General features: G+C 34.8%; 1 protein-coding gene across 4 annotated transcripts in view; it reads right to left on the bottom strand.

Moving 5' to 3' along the window:
- Window positions 1–20,129, bottom strand: part of MINDY3 (MINDY lysine 48 deubiquitinase 3) — a 352,604-nt gene that overhangs the window by 56,627 nt on the left and 275,848 nt on the right. For all 4 annotated transcript variants that reach the window (XM_036226889.1, XM_036226890.1, XM_016134374.2 and 1 more), the window contains 5 exons: window positions 10,631–10,710; window positions 6,859–6,919; window positions 5,023–5,196; window positions 1,763–1,814; window positions 744–858 (listed from right to left, as the gene is read on the bottom strand). In XM_036226889.1, the coding sequence (XP_036082782.1) occupies window positions 744–858; window positions 1,763–1,814; window positions 5,023–5,196; window positions 6,859–6,919; window positions 10,631–10,710 (482 nt within the window). The remainder of the gene's footprint in view (window positions 1–743; window positions 859–1,762; window positions 1,815–5,022; window positions 5,197–6,858; window positions 6,920–10,630; window positions 10,711–20,129) is intronic.

Below are 20,129 nucleotides of genomic sequence, written 5' to 3'. Positions count from 1 at the left end.
GAACTACATATGCTTCCTCAGACATGTGTCATACCCTCAACTGATCATGCGTTTATACTTGCTATTCCCACAGCTTTGCTGTCTAGAAAATGTTTCCTCATCTACTGAATGATCCCTACGATATAAAGTCTGCCCTTGATTCCATGAACTAAACTTAGGCACATCTTTACTATTTTCCTATCATGCTTTGCGCATGCAACAAACAAACACACACCAAAAAACATTGCCAAAATGGAAGTAATCATTTTTTTCTTTTACAATATGGAAGAACCATTAAAAAAAATTGTATCCCACATTATAAATCCAGTGCCTAGCGTAGGGTCAATGCTTAATAAACATTTATCAAGTGAAAGAACTTTGCTTTTAGACATGTTACAGAAGGATAACTTAGTATCATGATTTATCGGATAAGTTAAAAAACAGAGTGGGGGTTAGGAGAGTTTATGGATGCCATTAAGGGTTCAGTTGCCAGACATTGCTAAGAACAAAGAAAATAAAATTCAGAGGAACTGAGTGTGTTTCATTCATTAGAACATTACTGATAACCTCTACAGTCTTTAAGATCAGGGGTGAAAGTTTAAAATGGTTAAGTAACAAGTGAGTGGTGAAGAAGAGCATTATTATCAGCTTAAGAGATTTTTATTTTGAGATTTAGAAACGGCATTAAGAATAATTTTTAGCCTCGTAACAGAAAAAATATACTAAACTCGAACTAATAAAAGCCAGAAGAATCTTAAACAAACCTTTGTCAGTAACACAGAATACAGAAAGAGCAATACTCCAAATTTGCTTCCCCACACTGAATACTGGTCCAAGACAGCATCTTTTAATTCTGACAAACTTCTGAACGATCTTTTTCTGAGGGTGTGGTGGTGGGGGACGGGGGGAGGTGGGGAGAAAGAATTAAGTATTAGTACCATTGTGAGATTTACTACATCCGTAAGTAGGAAAAATCTTAAATTGTCTTATACATTTAAATGTATACAAACAGGAGATTTTTCTACATGTCTCAAATTTTCAAATACAAATTTAGCCATTAAAAACGAAAATTATTGCTGATGACTATCACGATATAGAATACACCCCGTTAAGACAGAACACCCACTTGGTAGGAAGCCACTTCCTCTCTTAGGTGAACTGTCTGGCATAGATAAATTTTTCAATGATTATTCAGTTATTTAAGGAATGAAGTGGTCCTGGCTCTCTTCTGAGATGTTTTTAAGAACAAAATCCTTTAAATTTTTAAAGCCTGAAAATTATTTAACAAATATCTGAACACCGAAAATTGTACATTTGTGGCTCCTTTTAAAGAAACTGATGCTATATTTCACATTAAGTGTAACCTATAGTTCCGTCAACATAGACATCCTTACCTTTGATTTTGGAATGTAAAATTTAAATGCTCTAATGAAAATATGACACTTAATAAAAATTATAAGAAGCACATTTTGGCAAACAATGAAAAATAATCCAAATATTTATTCTAGAAATCTTTATACTCTCTCGGGACAGAAAAACAGTAAGCTTAAATGATTTTTTCATTGTAATGATAAAAAACTTTTAATGTTATAAAAAGTGTATCTTGATAGTTAATTTAGGAATCTAAATAATTTATGTATACATTTACAAATTACTTTTTTTTAATTTGAAAACAAATTAATCCTCAAGCATATAAATCTAAGTACCTTCCCATAGTTTGAACAAACTTAAAATGGCAATGTGTTCACAAGGTAAGTATTTTAAATGTTCCAATGTTACTTACTGAATTAATGCATGAAATCGCTCAAAGCCAAGCTCTTCGACAGCCAAGGCAGCTATACATAAAAGACACTTTTCAGCACTACACATGGCAAATAAATGACACAAGATACACACAGCAGGCTGTAAATACTTTCAAGCAATCTAAGTTTTCCCTCTTTCCTTACTCCCTTAAAATTCTCAGTTTATTTTCAACTTCACTCTAACATATTTATATTTCAACAATCTAGTTACCATGTTTTAACTAAAATGGATATAATACTGAGAATGTAGAAGGGTAATTAATTAACACTTCAATTCAGTTATGCTGGAGTACTTCATAAAATATGAGAAGTTATTGGCGATCACAGTGCTTCACACATCATTGTGATGTGTCCTGCACTTTCAAATAATCTTTCAATCCATAAAGCCAAATGAGATTACTGTAGCTAATCTCCCGCCTTTAAAATATAAAATGTTTAGATCTGATGCTTAATTATTAAACAGGTGTATAAAAAGGCATAGCACTTTGAAACTACACAGGTTCAACAACAGCTTTAAGTTTGTTTCCTCGTTAATTTGCACAACTGTTGAGAAGTTTTCAGTAACTTATTTAGATTGTTTATTAATACAGTATTATAAATTTTTAAAAATCAAAGGAAATCAAAGAAAGCATTTAAATCAAAGGAAGTATTTATTTAGCACTTTTCTAAGTGCCAGGCCCCTTTCCAAATGCTCTACAAGTCTTAAGTCATTTAATCCTCATAACAACCCTACTTTGCTCATTTTACAGAAGAGGAAACCAAGGCACAGAGAAGAATTCTCTCGCATGCGCACTGTAATGAATGGCAGAGCTGAGATTTCAACCCAGAGAGCCTTGGCTCCCCAACGAGAAAGTCTCCAAAGATATCATACATGAATCAAAATACCTACTCTAATTTATAACAATTTCTTATATTTATAAAGCAAATCTTAGTACCTTTGAATACGAATTCTCACTACAGAATTAAAGCAGTTGATTCAGTATGAATTAAAAAATTTTGACTTACAGTTTCAAAAGTCATTATGCTAGCCTTTCAAAGCCTAGTTTTAATATTCGAATGCTTCAAATTACTTCTAAAAATCTTTAGAAGTCCAATGGCTTAAATAATCTTTTGACCTATATGGGAAACAAACTGAAATTGAACCCGAGTATTCACTACTGCAAACAAGTGTGCATTACCAAAAGCCAAAAACTATACACACCACACAAGCCAATGAAAGTAATGTTTGTAAGAAATGTATTATTGACAATGAGGAAAATACTTCACAATTTAAAATTTCAGGATAAAATAAAAATACTACCTATCCTTTTCCAAATTGTACTAATTATTCTGTGTTTGGTTATCTAAGTAATGTTATGGGCGTACACTATGAAAGTTGACATAAAGATAGTAATTTGGAGAAAAGAGGCAAGCAAAATAAAAAGCTCAGCAGGCAAGATGGTAGAAAAATATAAAACACAAGAAAAAGAACATAGCTGGGAATAGAGGAAAGAACAGGTAAAATAGATTGTTATACAGAATAAAAATTTTAATAGAAGTTCATTTCATTTGTCAACATCTAAAGTAAATTCTCAAATTTCCAGTTAACAAAACTTCGAATTTATATGACATTGAAAATAAATTTAAAATACGGTTTTATTCATGCCTACTTTTAGCATGAGGCAAAGCAAATTGGAAAATTACTAAAACATGGTTTTTTGGAGGGGAATTCAATATACTATGCCTACTTAAATTAGTTACTGAAGTGCCAAAATTAATGCATTACGAGGTCTTTTAACCTACCACTGCAGAATTTACCACACAGTCCACTGTAAGCACATAGCATATACTAAGATACTAATGAAAAATGTTACAAAAAAGATCTTACTATTTTCTTACATTTTAACATAGGTACTGGCTTTACGCACAATCTTTAAAAGAACTTTTAATGAGTTCAGCTCTTCCTGTCAAAATGTTAATATCCTTGATGAAACTATTAAACCTGCTTACATGCAACCCAGTAAAACCTGGCAAAGAGTTTAAAACCAGTCTTAATGACATTTTTTATTATCATCCTTGTGAATATTTTCCACTTATTTTCAAGTGTATTATGTATGAACTCTACAAATGTGAAAATTTTTTTGAAAGGTTACATTTGAAAAGTCTGAAAAAGAAATGTCGTTGAACTGTTTAAATTTTAAAATTATTCCTTGCGAATGTACTATTAACATTTGCCATTGTAACTGAGGAGGCAGGAGAGAAAACGCTGACATCACAGACATTTTAGCTCAAGGAAGCAACAGTGCCTCGCTGACAGCCCTATAGGAAGAGCAAGATGTATATCGCAAGCAATCAAAATATACTTTCTAGAAATCAGTTGTCTAATTTCTGTAAGAACAATTTCCACAGAGATGATAGTTCATGGAGTGCATTATATGCAGAATAAGTCACTTATTAAAAATAAGCACTAGAATGATCAATTGTCAAAAGCCACCTACTAGCAAAATAACTCCTGTAAAGAAAAACAGAAAAGCGAATGTATTTATCTAGCTTCTATATATCAGAAGTCTCCATTTTATTAGTTCATTCTGGCAGTTTTTAGGTCAATTACATAAGAATTTTCAAAGGCTAAAGATCACAGAATATATGATTTTTATGAATGCGAATAGTTTTCAAGAAAAATCTTCAAAGTATGAAAAACTTAAATGATAGCCAAATTAAATCTCATAATTAAACTACCTTAAAATGATTCATATTTAGCAACAATGTCCAGAAAGTGGGAGAAAAAATAAAGTGTAATGAAAAAATTGTCCCCATCTTTGCTCTAGGAAGCAACTAAAGATATTTAAGAAATTTTCTAATGTCAAAAAAAAATTCCTTTTTTCCCCAATACCAAAGAAAACCTTAAGGCATTTAAAACTAAAGAGTATGAAAATATGTTCTTTAAACTTTCTAAATAAGAGTTTCAAAGCTTAGAAGAGTCATCAAGCAGAAGATAAGTAGAACTTTTTAAAAAGTTTAGAGATGTATTTTCTTTTTTTGTTTTCCTAAAACGAGGGCAAAAATAAACAAATGTGATATCCTGTAGCAATTAAAATAATCAAATGGGAAATGAAAAATACTCAGGCTCATCAATTAAGCTTAGGCTGAAGAAGAGAACATGTTATAAAAATTTAAAAATCTTTTTTCTCTCCAATTTTCCATAGCTTTCATTCGAACAAAGGCATAACAAATTACTTCAGGAAATGAAAATGTATCTTACAAGAATGCTCCACTTGGCAGCTGGACTCTGCAGGGCTCCCAGAAATGCCAGCCGTTTCCTCAGTGGTCTTTCCTCTGAGCCATGACACCAAGCAGTACGATCCAGAGTTGTCCCCACAGGCACTTTCTAAAATATCACACAAGGTGTGACACAGGAGTTCTTTCCGATCTTCCTCTAAAAATAACCGAAGCATAAGTTATCATAGTTTTCTTTGGGGAAAAAAAAAAAATCCTGTCATGAATAACACTATTAAGGATATATTAATTTAATGATGAAATCAAACATTTTAAGTGAAGGGGAAAATCCACAGACAACTGATCTTAAATTATATTTCGGAAAAACAGTATGCTTGAAGGTTAAAATGTCACCACTGTACTTCCACTAATAGGAAAAAGTATCCTATAAAATACAGAATTAAACCTTAGGAGAAAGGACATGCCATGTGCAGTAACCTGATACTAGCGACACCTTCCTAGCTGCAAAAGGAGCACGTGAGCCATGAGGTTTCCTTTACTGCAGAAGCAGGCACACTGTAAGGGCCTGTTGAAACCTCTATTTTTTCCTCATTTTTGAATTAGTCTAATGTCTCTGATCGCCCTATCCCACAGGGGTAAGGATGATGAGATATCGCACTGTCAGCACACACAATACCACAGTCCATTACGTTAGCAGGAGCCATCGTGGTTCTGCTGCGTAATTCTGAAACTACTCATACTGGACTGCAGTGATTTGAGCTATATAGATTTTACAGAAAATAGTATAAATGCTCAGTTTCTTTCTGAACCTTAGCCACCCTCCCTTTTTCAAGTAGTAGTACTCTCCAAAAGTGGTACTGCCTTCTGAAACTTTCAAACGAAGGGGATAAGATGTATTATATATCCTATGTAAAATTTTATGCAATAGGGAGGTTTCTATCCCTAATAGATTAAAAGTTCTTTAAAGGTACAAACTGTGCCATTCACTTTAAAACCATCACAGTATTTATGACATCTGTGACACTATATAAATTTTTTATCAATGTGAATATGTTTCTGAGCAAGAAATAGTATAAACTGTATTAATAAAACATTCATGTTAATAGTATCTCTTGAGTATTTCTTCTCTACTAAAATCTGTTTTGCATTTCAGCTATTAATAAAAAATACATGACAGGGACACTTTAACTTTTATATTAAAATATCACTAGTAGATTCCATGTATATGATTTGGAATGGAAGCTTTTTGCCCTTATATACAAAACTGGGATTATAATCTACCTCCTTCCAGAAGTTATTGTGCGGTACGCATGAAATTGTGCAAGCAAAGGAATGATCTTTGTAAACTGTCAAGGAGAATGCAAATGTTTGTTATCAGGCAGTACCACACAGCTCTCTGCTCTAATCATATTGCAGACCTATGGCAGCTTCATTTGCAATTTAATTCAGAATTATTTGCAATATTACTTGCAATATCTTTGCAGGAATACAAAGATAATTAATTCTGAGTTCTTGCTCAAAGCTAATTAAGACAAAACAAACATACTTAAATGACAATTCCTTATGATAGGCTATCATTTAGCAGCTTAGGGAAATACGCCCTGTTTTGACAAGAGGCCAAAGGTTTTCCCCTTAGTTATATTATCCTGTCTTATACCTCTTCGAAAAGCCAAGTTTGGAAATATGCATTTAAAAGTTTGGAGTCACTTTTCATGAAATCCTGTGAAATATTAAAAGAAATTTACCTCACCAAAAGTGTCTCATTGACAGTTTATTTTTTAAGACTATTGCAAGGAATGCTGCATGGATCATTTGTGAAACAGAGGAGGAAGTAAAAGCTTATAAAAGATAGCTATCATACCTGGGCAATCCCTCCAGGAAGACTTCTCAGAAGAAAACAGGAGCTTCTTCAAAAGAAATGCCTTTACACAATTAAAATGATAATTATTAGTATGCATTATAAACATCTTTTTTTTTCTTTCAATTTATTTTCATTATGGTGACATTGGTTAATGAAATCCAGTTAAGTTTCAGGTGTACAATTCAACAATATATGCTCTACTGTTAAACATGTATTATTCTTTTATTTTAAAAAGGAAGAAAACTAATTTGTACTACCTCTCTAATTTTTTGAATAGAGCTATCAAAATTTCAAATGGTTCCCCTTCACATTCAACAGTAACTGAGCATAGTTATTTATTTGGAATATATGACTATAAACTTAATTCTAGATCCATAAAATTCTTCTTTCATAATACTTATTTTCTGGTAACTAGAAGAAATGACTCAAAAAGACACAAAACGGCAAAATTTAGAAATGTAAAGTGAAGGCTCTATGGAACAGAAGGAAGCCTGCATGTCTTTTTAATTCCTTGGGAGAAAAGAAATCTAAAAAGTGGTTCTGCCGCATTAGCTCTGATCTGTGATAAAATAACACTGCCAGGGTCATCACCTTCTTAAAAGGAACGCCCAACTTCCTGGTTTAACTCAAAAGCCATAAGGGTTAAAAGAAAAACAAACTGATTTCTAATCTTTCCTTAAGTGTCAACTGTGTTACACTGTGATCCGACAGAAAAGTGGCTCAGTGTAATAGTGTTTCCTTCTCAAAGTGTAGTTCAAAAGCTATTTGCATCCTAGTCACCTGACTTGTTTATCTAAAATGCAGACTCTTATGCTTCCTCTATTGTATCTGAATCTTTAGGGGGTAAATTCAAGAAAAAGAGGTTACTATGGTGATTCTTACTGTGTTTGAAAGCAGTAGGGTACACATGAAGGACTGAATCCTGGTTCTAGTATTTTACTAACTAAAAACAATAATGGCACAAGCTTTAAAAGGTTGCAGTGAGGATTATATGAGGTAATCTAAGTAATGCACTTAGCACAGTACCTGGCAATTAATAGGCAATCATCTCAAAGAATTTTAAAGAGAAGCTAAGTAATATTCTATAATGTTCTTGTAGAAATAACATCTACAAATGGCACAATCAAGTGCTTCTGATTTTTCCCCAAACGAAAATGACCATAAAAATGAGCAGTATGACAGTATTATACAATTTTGGAAAAGGGACGTGGGATACCGATTACTAAACCAGTAATAGAACTACTCAGCAGTCTGACATGCTTTCTTCTAGTCATTTCATACCTGCTTTAAATTTTATTACAAGTGAGAAGCATATGGGTATGTGACTATTTTCCATTTTTCTGTTTTCCCACAGAATTCATAACTATAATTCTTAATCTCTTAATCAAAATTTCCTTAAACACTATTTCGTGTTTAAAGATCATTACTGTACATTAGGTTGTTTGCGATTTTTTACTACTATAAATACAAAGCTTCTTGAAGATAACATTTCTCATATTAAGGATTATTTCTTTACGAAAGATTCATAGAAGTACAATTAATTGTATCAAATAATCCGTATTAGCATGGCTCCAATTATAATGTAAAATTCCTTCCGAAAATCCAAGCACGAATTTGTACTTCATAGTGATAGATACAGTGTGCCAGCATCGTCCCAGCCTTACAGGCCAAGTGGTTATTTTCTATTAGATTAGAAAGAGTCAGCAGCAGAACCTAGTTCCAGCTGTTATTTGTACTTTCTTGGCTTCCTGTTGAGGTTGAACACCTGGATTCTCCAGCTGTCCAGCATCATCCCACTTGTGTGATTGCAGATACGTGTGCATTTCACCTACGGGATCTTAGTGTTTTTCTTATCAATTTGTCCGTTATTGTTAATATTCACTGCAAATATTTTTCTGGCCTTGGAACTCATCCTTTCTCTTAGACTACGGACAACACATTATGTTTAGTTTTTTTCTGTGGTTGAATATCAAGAATAAATTTGGACTATGGTATGAAATTATCTAAATTCATTTTTTCCCTCTCAAACTGCCAATCACATCAGTGACCTTAGTAAACTTACTTGTGGTATTATTCTACCAATAATATTCTACCTTTGATTTGTAGTTCTTTCTTTATCCCAATATGCGATAAATTCTTGGTAAACTGCTTTATGTAATATGGTCTACTATCATATTATCTATTTGGTTCCATAACATGGTTATTCTAGCAATAGTGTCATGTTCTAGTTTTTATAGTTTACAAAGTTTTAATATCTGGACGTGCTTATCTGCCTTCATTACTCTTAATGATTTAGTAGTTCTGACTTTTATATTGAAATAGTAATATAAACAAAATTTCTCTATCATTGAGAAGATTTATGTGACTATGAAACTAAATGACTACCTCAAAGACACATCAGGATTTTGAACATTACAATTATCTGTTGTTACACAACAACCCCACTTGCAAAAATAACTACCATTTTAGAAATATAATGAATTTATAAAAAACGAAACTGCTGTGGTATACCGTGCATTTAATTACATTCAGAGACTTGCAGTAAAGACCCGTGGGTACTATTAATGGCCCAAAAAAGACAGTGTTAATATAATCTAATTTGCATACGGGCAGGATAAGGAATATTTGATTTCAGATTTGAATTTGATTCCCACTAACAACCAAAATCTGCCTCAGTTACTCAACATAATAGCTCTAATAACTAACTTATAATTCAACTTTATTCTTTAGATTCAGTAACTCCCAAAGTTCAAACATTCAAATTTTACTTATTTTTTATATTTCTACTAATACAAAAAAATTTGTATTAACTCTTTGAAAAACCAAAATAATGACTTTAAAAGGATATATTTTGTAATCAACCATGAAAGGAGATTTTTTCCTCCTTTGCGAACACAGTTTTAATAACGTAAGGGTATGAAGTATAAGGTTTGAGAGAGAAATCTACTTGGCAGCTAACAGTTCAGGAATGTATTCTGTATGTCCGATGAATAATAAATACCACATTAAATATTTATTCTCAAAACCTGATTAAAACATAAACAATAAATTTAGGCTTCTTTTATAACAGTTCTGAAGTTGCACTGCTGTTCAGATACTCTAAGTGTAACAATAAATTGAAAACTCAATTTTTGGCTTTAACAATGTAACGGTTTATAAATCAGCCTTTGAGATTCAAACGATGTAACAATATCGAGATTCAAAATCAAAGACATATATTCAGATTAACTTTATCTTTTGTGCAAAGAAAAAAATCCTATGTTTTGAAATCTACTTGAAATGTGTTGCTACAAATTTTATTTTCAAGGCCAAAGCTATAGCCTAAAATAGTATATACTGTGAACTTATTTTACAAATTTATGAAGTTTTAGGCCATAAAGATATGAACTCATCTTCAACTTTTTAGGAAAATCATTTTTATAAAGAAAATAGTACCATTGCTATAATGTACCTATATGTATATAAAATGTTAGTACTCAATAGGATCGTTGAATTAAAAAGATGTTATGACCATTAATTCTAAATTTTCTGAAAGTTGGAACACCTTTTACATTTTCGTGAAAATAAGGCTAATCAAAGGCTATTGCTGTGTAACTTGTTCATGTTCTGAACTCATTTTCATTTTGGATATTTATAGCAATTTACATAAACAAAGTTAAGAGGTAACTGATCATGCCTTATAATTACTAGAGCATATATATTAGAAACAGAAAGTAAAGTATGAAATGTTTGCACACGTCCCCTAAGGAGTCGGTAAAGTAGTCTATGTTACCTGAACAGGTGCAATAACAGCACAGGGGCCACCTTCAAACTGTTCTAATGCAGATCCCTCTGATTCACTAAACACAAACCCTAAAAACAAAGCAAGCAGCAAAGATTAAAAATGTAATTCAGGTGGCAACTGAAAGAATTTTTAATGTACTTTGCTTAGAGAAAGATCACTTATCATAACAGCAAAATGTCTTTAACTCAGTCAGGGGCAATGATTAACATTTTGGGGGATCAAGGAACTCTTTGAGAAAAATATGGAACACACCCCTCCCAAATGAACATGCACACACACAGACACAATTTTGCACCAAGGGACCCCATTAAGTAGCCTGGGGGAATGAAGTATGAAGTTTAATAAAAAGCACATCAAATCTGACTTTTAAATAATTTACTTGAAGACTAGATAGTCTATTTACTGAATTCAGACATATTTTTTAGTACCCTTTCCATAGAGTATACATTTTTTTCGTTCCAATCTTTTAGTCGCAGTCTATAAGCTAAAAATTAAATGGCATCATACACAGTGAATGTGCTCATGTTGGCGCTAGCTTAACTTACATATTCACCAACTGGTACTGACCGAGAGCAGCCAACAGAAGCTCCTGCGGAGAGCGCCGCCAGCCACACTGCATCGCAGGGACAGACGCCAGGAGAACTGGGCTGCCCGTACGCCCTTCGGGAATCCGCCCACCTCTCCAGGCCTCAGCGAACATACATTCATTCATTCATTCATTCATTCATTCATTTATTTTTAACTGTATTGGGAGTGACATTGGTTAATAAAATTATATGGGTTTCAAGTGTACAATTAGATAATACATCATCTGTATACTGTACTGTGTGTTTAGCGCCCAAAGTCTAATCTCCTGTCACCTTATATTTGACTACCTAAGGGTCGAGGGGGAATCAAATATATGGCAACATCCTCAAAGTGATCACTTCCAATCCCAACAAACTAGGAGTATGCGGTTTCATTAATTCAGTCATTCATCCAACGAACATTTAACAAACATCAGATACTGTACCAAGCACCTAGGATATATGCGTGAATGAGAGAGCCCCTGGTCTGGAGAAGCCAACAGCCCAGGTGAAGACAGATATACAAACAAATAATTACTAACATAAAGTAAATGAACGTTACAACGGAAATATGAAAAGTGTTGTGATACATGAAGGAATGGCTTATTCTGCTCGAGTCGAATCATAACAGGTGACTTTAAGTCTGATCTAGTACAGGAATTTGCCAGAGAGAAAAGGGTGAGAGAGAGACTTTCAGGTAAAGAAAACACTTTTACTAAAGGGAAAAGGGTTGGTAAAACAGCAAGTTTATGGACGGGAGGGAAATTGAATGTAGCTGAATGGCAGTTTGGGGGTAGGACGGGGGAGACGGTAAATGCGAGGTGAAGCTGGTTCATGCTGGGCAGGATCACGCCATGACGAGTACTAATTAAAGCACTGATACAATCATTATTTTTTCTTTTTTAAGGACCAGAGTGGGGATGAGGCTATTTGGACAGCCCTACAGAGACAGAGCCAACATAATAAAAGCAAGATTAGTGTAGAGAGGAGAAACTATATCTGAACAATATTTATGTGGTGTAAAAATTAAGATTTGATGAATATTTGCAAGTGGGGCAAAGGCTTGGCACAAAAGGAATTAGAGCTGATCAGTTTCTAGCTTAAGATGCTAAGTGTCAGCAAGTGAGGTAAGAAAGAGCATAGAGGACCTATCCCATCCCACCTCCTCTCTCTTTATCTTTCAATCTCCTTCTTTCGAGTAGTATTTAAACATGTGTCTTACATACTTAAAAACGAAAACAAAATCTTCCTTAAAGAGTCCACCAAAAACTCCTTGATTTTTGCCCAAAGGAGTTGAAACTTACAGCTACAACAAAAAAATAGACATGGATTTTAATAGCACCTCTATTCATAAATGCTAAAATTTGGAAGCAGCCAAGATGTCTTTTGGCAGGTGAATAGATAAATTACTGTATATCCAGACAATGGAATATTATTTGGCCCTAAAAAAGAAATGAGCTTGCAAGCCATGAAAAGACATAGAGGAATCTTAAATGCATATTACTAAGTAAAATAAACCAACCTACATACTATATGATTCCAACTATATGACATTCTGGAAAAGGCAAAACTATGGAGACAATAAGACCTGTGGCTGCCAGGTGGAGCAGGGAGGATGCCAGGTGGGGGGGGGGGGAGGAATGAGAGATAAACAGGTGGAGCACAAAGGATTTTTAAAGGCAGTGAAAATACAATGACATCATAATGATGAATATGTCATCATACATTTGTCAAGACCCATAGAATGTACCACACCCAGAGGGAACCGTAATGTAAAGTACGAACATTGGGTGATAATAATGTGTCAATAAAGGTTCATCGATTTGAACAATATCCTCTGATGGAAGACACTGATAATGGGAAAGATTATGCATGTGTGGAAGTAGGAGGTACATGGGAAATCTCTGTATGTTCCCTGTAATTCTGCTGTGAACTTGCTCTAAAAAAAGTAAAGTATTAATGAAAACATAATTTCAGCATAAAAAAAAATCCATCAAAAACTCCAACTGCCACTCCAAAGCACACCTAGTTGTCTATAGACACTCTCAATTTCCTTACCTCACAATTCACTCAATCCACAATCAGTTGGTTTTCAACCCGTGACTACACCAAACTCATTTTCACCGCAGTTTCAATGACCAGTAAAAAGGATTTCTCAAGTCTTTTCCAATCTCTCAGAGAATCATATGAAATGCTGACCACTGACTTACCACCTTTGTCCACTGGTTTTAGTGATCCATCTTGCTCCAAATTTTCCTTGATCTCCTTGATCGACTCCTTTTAAACTAAATCAATGTTCCTCAGGTCTTGGCTTTAGAATCTATGTTCTTTTCATTCTACACACTTTCCCTGGGTAACTCATCCACTCCTAGGATTTCTGTTTCTGGTTATAATCAGATAATTCCCAAACTGAGCCCAGATCAGGCCAGACACAGACGAAGCCTGACTGCCTTAACGTGGTCCTGCACGATCGGGCTCCTGCCTGCACCTCCTACCTCACCCTTTGTCATTCTCCCTCTTTAGACTCCGGGCATGCTGAGCTGCTTTTAGCCCTCAAATGTCCATATTTCTCTGGTTTCTTCCACCCTTTGAACATGTTGTTCCCTCAGTTTGAACCATGTGCTAATGTTTTGTCTGAAAACACTCTGACCTATCTTTTGGGCTACACGTTAAGGTAAAGTACTCTTGGTTCAAGGATCCAAAACATGCCTTGTATCTGGCCACTTCTACCACATCTCCAGTCCACCTTCAGGTTCTAACCACCCTCATCTCGCACCTAGAGGGCTGTTAAGTTTCTAAACAGATCCCTCCATCTCGCTATACTCCCATAATCCTCATCTAGTCGCCACAGTTACGAGAGAAATATTTTAGACAAGGAAATGTGATTTTGTCACAGCCTGCTTAAAACACACCAATGGCTTCTCAGTGCAATTACAATAAAACTCAAACTACTTTTTACAACCTGAAATATACTGCATGATCTGTCAATCTCACCTTTACCACGTACAGTTCTAAGACCTCAGGCCCTTAGAACATCCCAAGGTCTTTACCTGGGGCCTTGACGCCCGCTGCTCCTTCCTCATGAAATGCTCTTTTTCTTTCTCTTCATGAAGCTGAATTCTTGTTCTTAAGGGCTCGGTTTAGGCATTAACTCTTCAGAGAGATATTCCTTGACAAACCTATCTAAGTAGATCCTTCCTACCATCCCCAGCGCAACTAGCACTTATCATACTCTGTAATTATATTATCATTTGTTTACTTGCGTATTAAATTTCTTGCCTTACAAGTATCTACCACTGTTTTCCTAGTATGTTATATAGCTAATGCTCAGTAAATACTTGAAGTTTTGGGAGGGAAGATAATGGAAGACTCTGTTTCTGGAAATGCCAAATTCAGTCATAAAAATGTTAGACGACTATCTGGCATCATTTAGACCAAGTGGGAAATATAGGTCTGGAACTTAGGGCAGGGGTTCGGAATAGAGACAGTAACTTGAATCATCCTACACGTGGCAGTTAGAGTGAAAGAGAGCATGTGGAAGGAAGATAATGAAGTTGGGAACATTTAAGAGTGAGCAGAGGCTGAGTCAGCAAAGGAGACTGACAACAATTAACAAAGGTCACAGAAAGATACACTAAATCCTAGAAAGGAAAAACCAGAAAGCAAAGACTAGTTGCTTGTTACATATGCTGCTGAGTAGAGTTAAAAAATAAAGTGTTGGATAAAGCATGTTGCTGGGAATACTTTAAAAAAAATAAATTTAGAGTGCTGGGGAGAGTAGCTGTATTTTCAAGGGTTGAGGTGTGATTCGGAATGCAAGAGCAAATGCAAACTATTAAACAAGTAAAGGCTTTGAAAAAAAACAAAAGAGATTCCATGAAAAAGAAGTCTGGGGACTCCAGTTTCTGCAACAGCTGAGGAAGTACAGTTTGGTGGTACTGGGGCCGGATGAAGTGGGGTCTACAGAACCCCAGAAGTCCTACAGACCCTGTCACTTTCACAGTAATACCAAGACACTGCCCTTCGCACTGTGTGGACGCTCACAGTGATGGCACAAATGCAACACTGGCTTAAACTGCTGGTGCCTGAGCACATGCCAAGACAGTGACATCAAGTTGTACCAGCAGTCACTGCACTAGTCACCACCGTGCGCTCTTAAACACACACACAAAGTCAATTTCATTTAAACAATGTCCTTACTGTTGCAGTAAAAACTACTGATTTTGTTAAATCTTGACCTGAAACACAATGTCCTTTTAAAAAATAATCTGTGACAAAATGAGACTACCCATGAAGCACTTCTGCTACAAAGTATCGTGATTGATAACTGTCTCAAAGAAAAGCACATGAGTAATTTTCTGAATTGAGCTGAACTAACTGCTTTTTTGGTGGAGCACTATTTTTACTTTCAAGAGCTACACTGACAAACTATGATTACTGAGACTTGGGTATTTGTCAGACAATTTTTCAGAAATGAATGAAGTAAGCCTGATGCTTCATGGAAAATGACAGTATTTTTGCCACTGATAAAATTTCAAACTTTCAAGCAATAACTAAAATTTTAGAAAACTTGTGTCTACCACTGTGATGTTGACAGTTTCTCAACGCTTAGATACTTTTCTGATGAGATCAGTGGTTATAAGTAGTAGCAAGACACTGCCCTTTTCACTTGGTATTACTGTGACTTTTGATATTGTATAATGAAATGTATTAACTTTTGAAAGACCTTCATAAACCGATGGACCAGTAACCTCCAAATGACTGATGTGTGCTGTTAGAAATTAATTCATGGGTAAAAGATCCATTCAAAGTACAAGACCAACCAATGGATTTCAATTCAGCAAAGTATGAAAAGTTTATTGACACAGCTTTGGATTCTGTATTGCAGCTAACCTCTAAGAAACCAGCACTTGTCAAGTTTTGGTGTGGTATCAACAAAGAATATCCATAATTAACTGAAAAGGCCATCACAATACCCCTACCTTACCAACTACATATCTGTGTGAGGCTGGATTTCTGAACACGCTTCAATTGAAACAACATATTGCAACAGACTGAATGGAGGAAGAAGGAAGTGTGAGAATCCGGTTATCTTCTGATGAGCTTGACATTACAGAGAAATTTGCAAAAATGTAAAACAGTGCCATGGCTCTCAGTAATTTTTCCCCCTCCATTTTGAAGTCCTTAATAATTTTTAAGAGTCTAATGGGGCCCTGAGTTCAAAAAATTTGAGAACCACTGGCCTAGGAGAAGTAATTCTTAGCAGGCTTCTAAGTGAAATGTTTAGGCAAAGAGAAAGTGAGGTTACTCACTGAGAGTGAGAAGAATGAAGGAGGTAGAGAATTGAGAATTTTAATTTTGAAAAACATAAAAGCTGGCAAAGATAAAGAACTAAGAGAAAACACTGAGGGCTCAGCTAAGGTTTAATGACTACATTTGTATTGATGCTGGTCACAGTGTTCTCCAGCAATATGCTGCAGCCTGGGACAAGAGTAGTAGGTGACAGGCTCAATGGAAGACTGGAAAAAGGCCAGGTGGATGGGACAAATTTAACAAGGACAAATGAGGACTAAAGGCGCTGGTCATCACATTAAGACAACCAAACTGGAGGTCCAACGTAGGAACAAGAGGTGAAGCCAGAAGGCCTCCGCTCTTTGTCTAGCTCTTCCCCTCCTGGGGATAAAGAAAGGGTCCCTGGTGTTGGGGCCATGTGCAGAGGCAAAATTAGGCTCTATCAAACTTTTGGAGTAAGAAATCTAAGTCAGTAATGGGGTCTCGCTTTCCTTAAAATTCCTAATAATGTAATGCAATTTTCACAAACACGAGTGGGGCTTATAGTTTGAAATGCATTATAGTGAGCTGTTGTGTACTTTAGATATAAAAATTCCATGGAGATAATTCTAGACAGTTCTTCTTTAAGCCAAATTCTGTTTAATTACAGTATGTTGGAATGTGTTCACTGATAATGAACAAAGGCTATCAGGAAATAAAGTCAGCTAAATGAAAATTAAGTATTCTATCTTAAAACAGACTACAGTAAGTAAGTTTCTCCTTTTATAACAAGGTTTCACTTGAATTTAAATTTTTAAAGACATAAAGTTACTTTCCTTGTCATATCTTCTCTTATCAAATTATTTCCTAGTTTTAAAAGGAATGAACTTATAAAATGGCTGTTTTTCTCTGATTAGATCTGAATACCATCTAAAGCATCAGATACTAAATATAAGATTTTGTGTCTCTTTCCATAGTACTACAAACACAGAAATCTTTGTTAGTCTTATAACTCATAACTAATTTAAACCTAAGCCATGAGCTTCTTTGAATCTTCCAGTCTTTTATTTTTACATGACTTACTATGCAAAGATACATTATTCAAACCAGTTTGACAACTACTGTCTCTATAATTCTAGTCTTCCACGTAAACAAAAGACAACAGAAAGACTTGGTTTGTCATTGTAAATTAGATGATATTAGTTGAGTCACAGCTGCACTGGGCCTTAGTTTCCTCATCTGCAAAAATGAGGATAACTACATTTATCCTTTGCTATATCTCAGGGTTGTTGCAAGGATTAAGATTTTTGAAAACTGGAAAGTATAATATAAATGTAAGATATTATGATAGATACTTTGAACTAAAAAAAATACTCAAAATACTAAGAAATTAACTTTATCACATAAACTTATGAACTGCGAGTTTAAAAAATTGGATTTTAGGTGAATTATAATTTAGGTATGCTCACTAAAAGAAAATACACTCGAGAGGAATACAAGGTTTCCAACAACAATAAAAACCTCTGAAATGATGATCCACAGTATTAACTTATCCTCACCTTGGAAGAAAAATTAACTGTACTTGTGAGTCATTTTACTACTTTTGTAAAATGCTAAGTCACATTATAATAAACATTCAAATATACTTTTGAACTTTAATGCAAATGTATTAACTCCTAAATACATACATTTTATACTTAAATTTTAACTGATCCTTAACTTTTCTTGTTATATGTTAAATGTCGTTTTTTCATTTTATGTAACAAAAACTGTCCTATACTGAAAGTCCAAAACCCTAATTTTGATCAACTACAGCTCCTACCTCTCCAGCTCCCAAAATTGAATTGTTATAAATAACAAAATTGGTTTTCTCCTTTCCTGGCTAATTTTTATATGAAACCATAAAATAACTTAAAGCTTGGAGAAAAAGGGCTAAAAAAGGAAAAAAAAAATGGCTTCTCAGAGTTTATAATCTAGATCAGGGGTTGGCCCGTTTGTCCAAATGCAGTTTTGGAACATAGCCACACCCACATTATCTAGGGCCGCTTTTGCTGCAGTGGCAGAGACGAGTATTGACACAGAGACTAAATAAAGGTCATGGCCTGTACAGAAAAAGTTTGCCAAACACTGAGCTACATGATCAATACATAAAAGAAAACGAATTCCCAATACGCCAACATGTTTTCATTTATAATATGCTCACTACTTGCTTCTGTTAGACCGGATGACTTTTTTTTTTGGTTCTGTTGGGATGCGGTCCATCTGACCACTTCCTACCATCTCCACTGCTACCAGCTTGGTCCCAACTTCCCGGCTTACTGCAGCTGTCTCTCCTTTGATCTTATTTATCACTCAATTCACTAGTCTAACCTCAAACACAGTAATCAGACTAATCGTTTAGAAATTTCTTTTATATCTCTTCTTTGCTCCAAGCCTTCCAATGACCTCTCACTGCAGTCAAAATAAAAGCATCAGTGTCCTTACAATGGCCTATAAAGCCTTATATAATTAGGGCCATATTAGCTCTTACCTCATTCTTTATTACTCTCCAATTCTGTCATTTCTTTTCCAGCCAAACTAACTTTCTTCCTGTTCCTTGATCAAAAAGCCATCCATGTTCTCTATTCAAGACGGCCATTCTCTCTGCCTGGAACATTCTTTTTTCAGTTATCTGCATGACTAACTCAGTTACTTCAAGTGTGTGCTCAAACCTCATCTTCAAATGAACCTACTGAGACTACCCCATCCCATCTCTCCTTATTTCTTTATCTTCTCATGATCACATATACTTACTTTACGCTACATTATGTTTATTGTCTGTCTTTCCCTTCCACCAAAGCACGTCTAAGCTGCGGAGGCCCGGCACACTGTTGTGTGTGGGAAGGAGGGAGCGGACAATAAATGATGCTTATGAAAAGGAGGGAGAAAATATACGCTTTTCTTTAAAAATCATTATAGGCAGCTGAGCAGGAGGAAAGCAGACCGAGTAGAGAATTTCCAAGTTAAAAAAAAACAAAACACAAAACTTCGAACCTTGAATTTGCACGACTTATTGCATTTTAAATAAAAACAAGGCAAAAAACCACTACTTATTTAAGAAAAAAGATTTTCAAAAGATATTATCTATAACTGCCAAATGAAATTTAAAGAACAACTATGTGTCACTCCTGAGGGATACTATTTAACATAGTATTGAAAACTGACAAATCAATTAGAGAAAAAACCAATTACATGCTGTGGAAACTCATGTAGCTTATTGTTTTAACATATCAAAAGAATTTAACATCATCAATCAATATAGTTTTATAAATGGAATATCCTTAAACATAATTTTATAAATATTTACCCCAAACATTTTATACCTGTAACTTGCTTCCAAAACACTAATAAAATTACAGCTGCCAATTCAAAGCAGTTATAGACTATGAAAGCCAAAGTTAATGTCACATTATGAATGCAGTATGGCAAGTGCAGCAAAGCAATGTCTTCTGCCTAGTCCTATAATCCCAAATGACTTGCCACAGCAATCTTTAGCAATGCTTTCAGCCTGTAAGAATGAATAAATGAATACAGTGGTTAACATAGCAAAACCAACAACATCCTTCTGATTCAGAGGTGATAGCCTAAAATACATATTCGGTTGGCCTCTG

The sequence above is a fragment of the Rousettus aegyptiacus genome, unplaced genomic scaffold (assembly GCF_014176215.1).
Source record: "Rousettus aegyptiacus isolate mRouAeg1 unplaced genomic scaffold, mRouAeg1.p scaffold_m13_p_10, whole genome shotgun sequence".
In the NCBI taxonomy this organism is placed as follows: Eukaryota; Metazoa; Chordata; class Mammalia; order Chiroptera; family Pteropodidae; genus Rousettus; species Rousettus aegyptiacus.
Note: the sequence above shows the minus strand (reverse complement) of the source record. Positions and strands in the feature narration are given on the sequence as shown.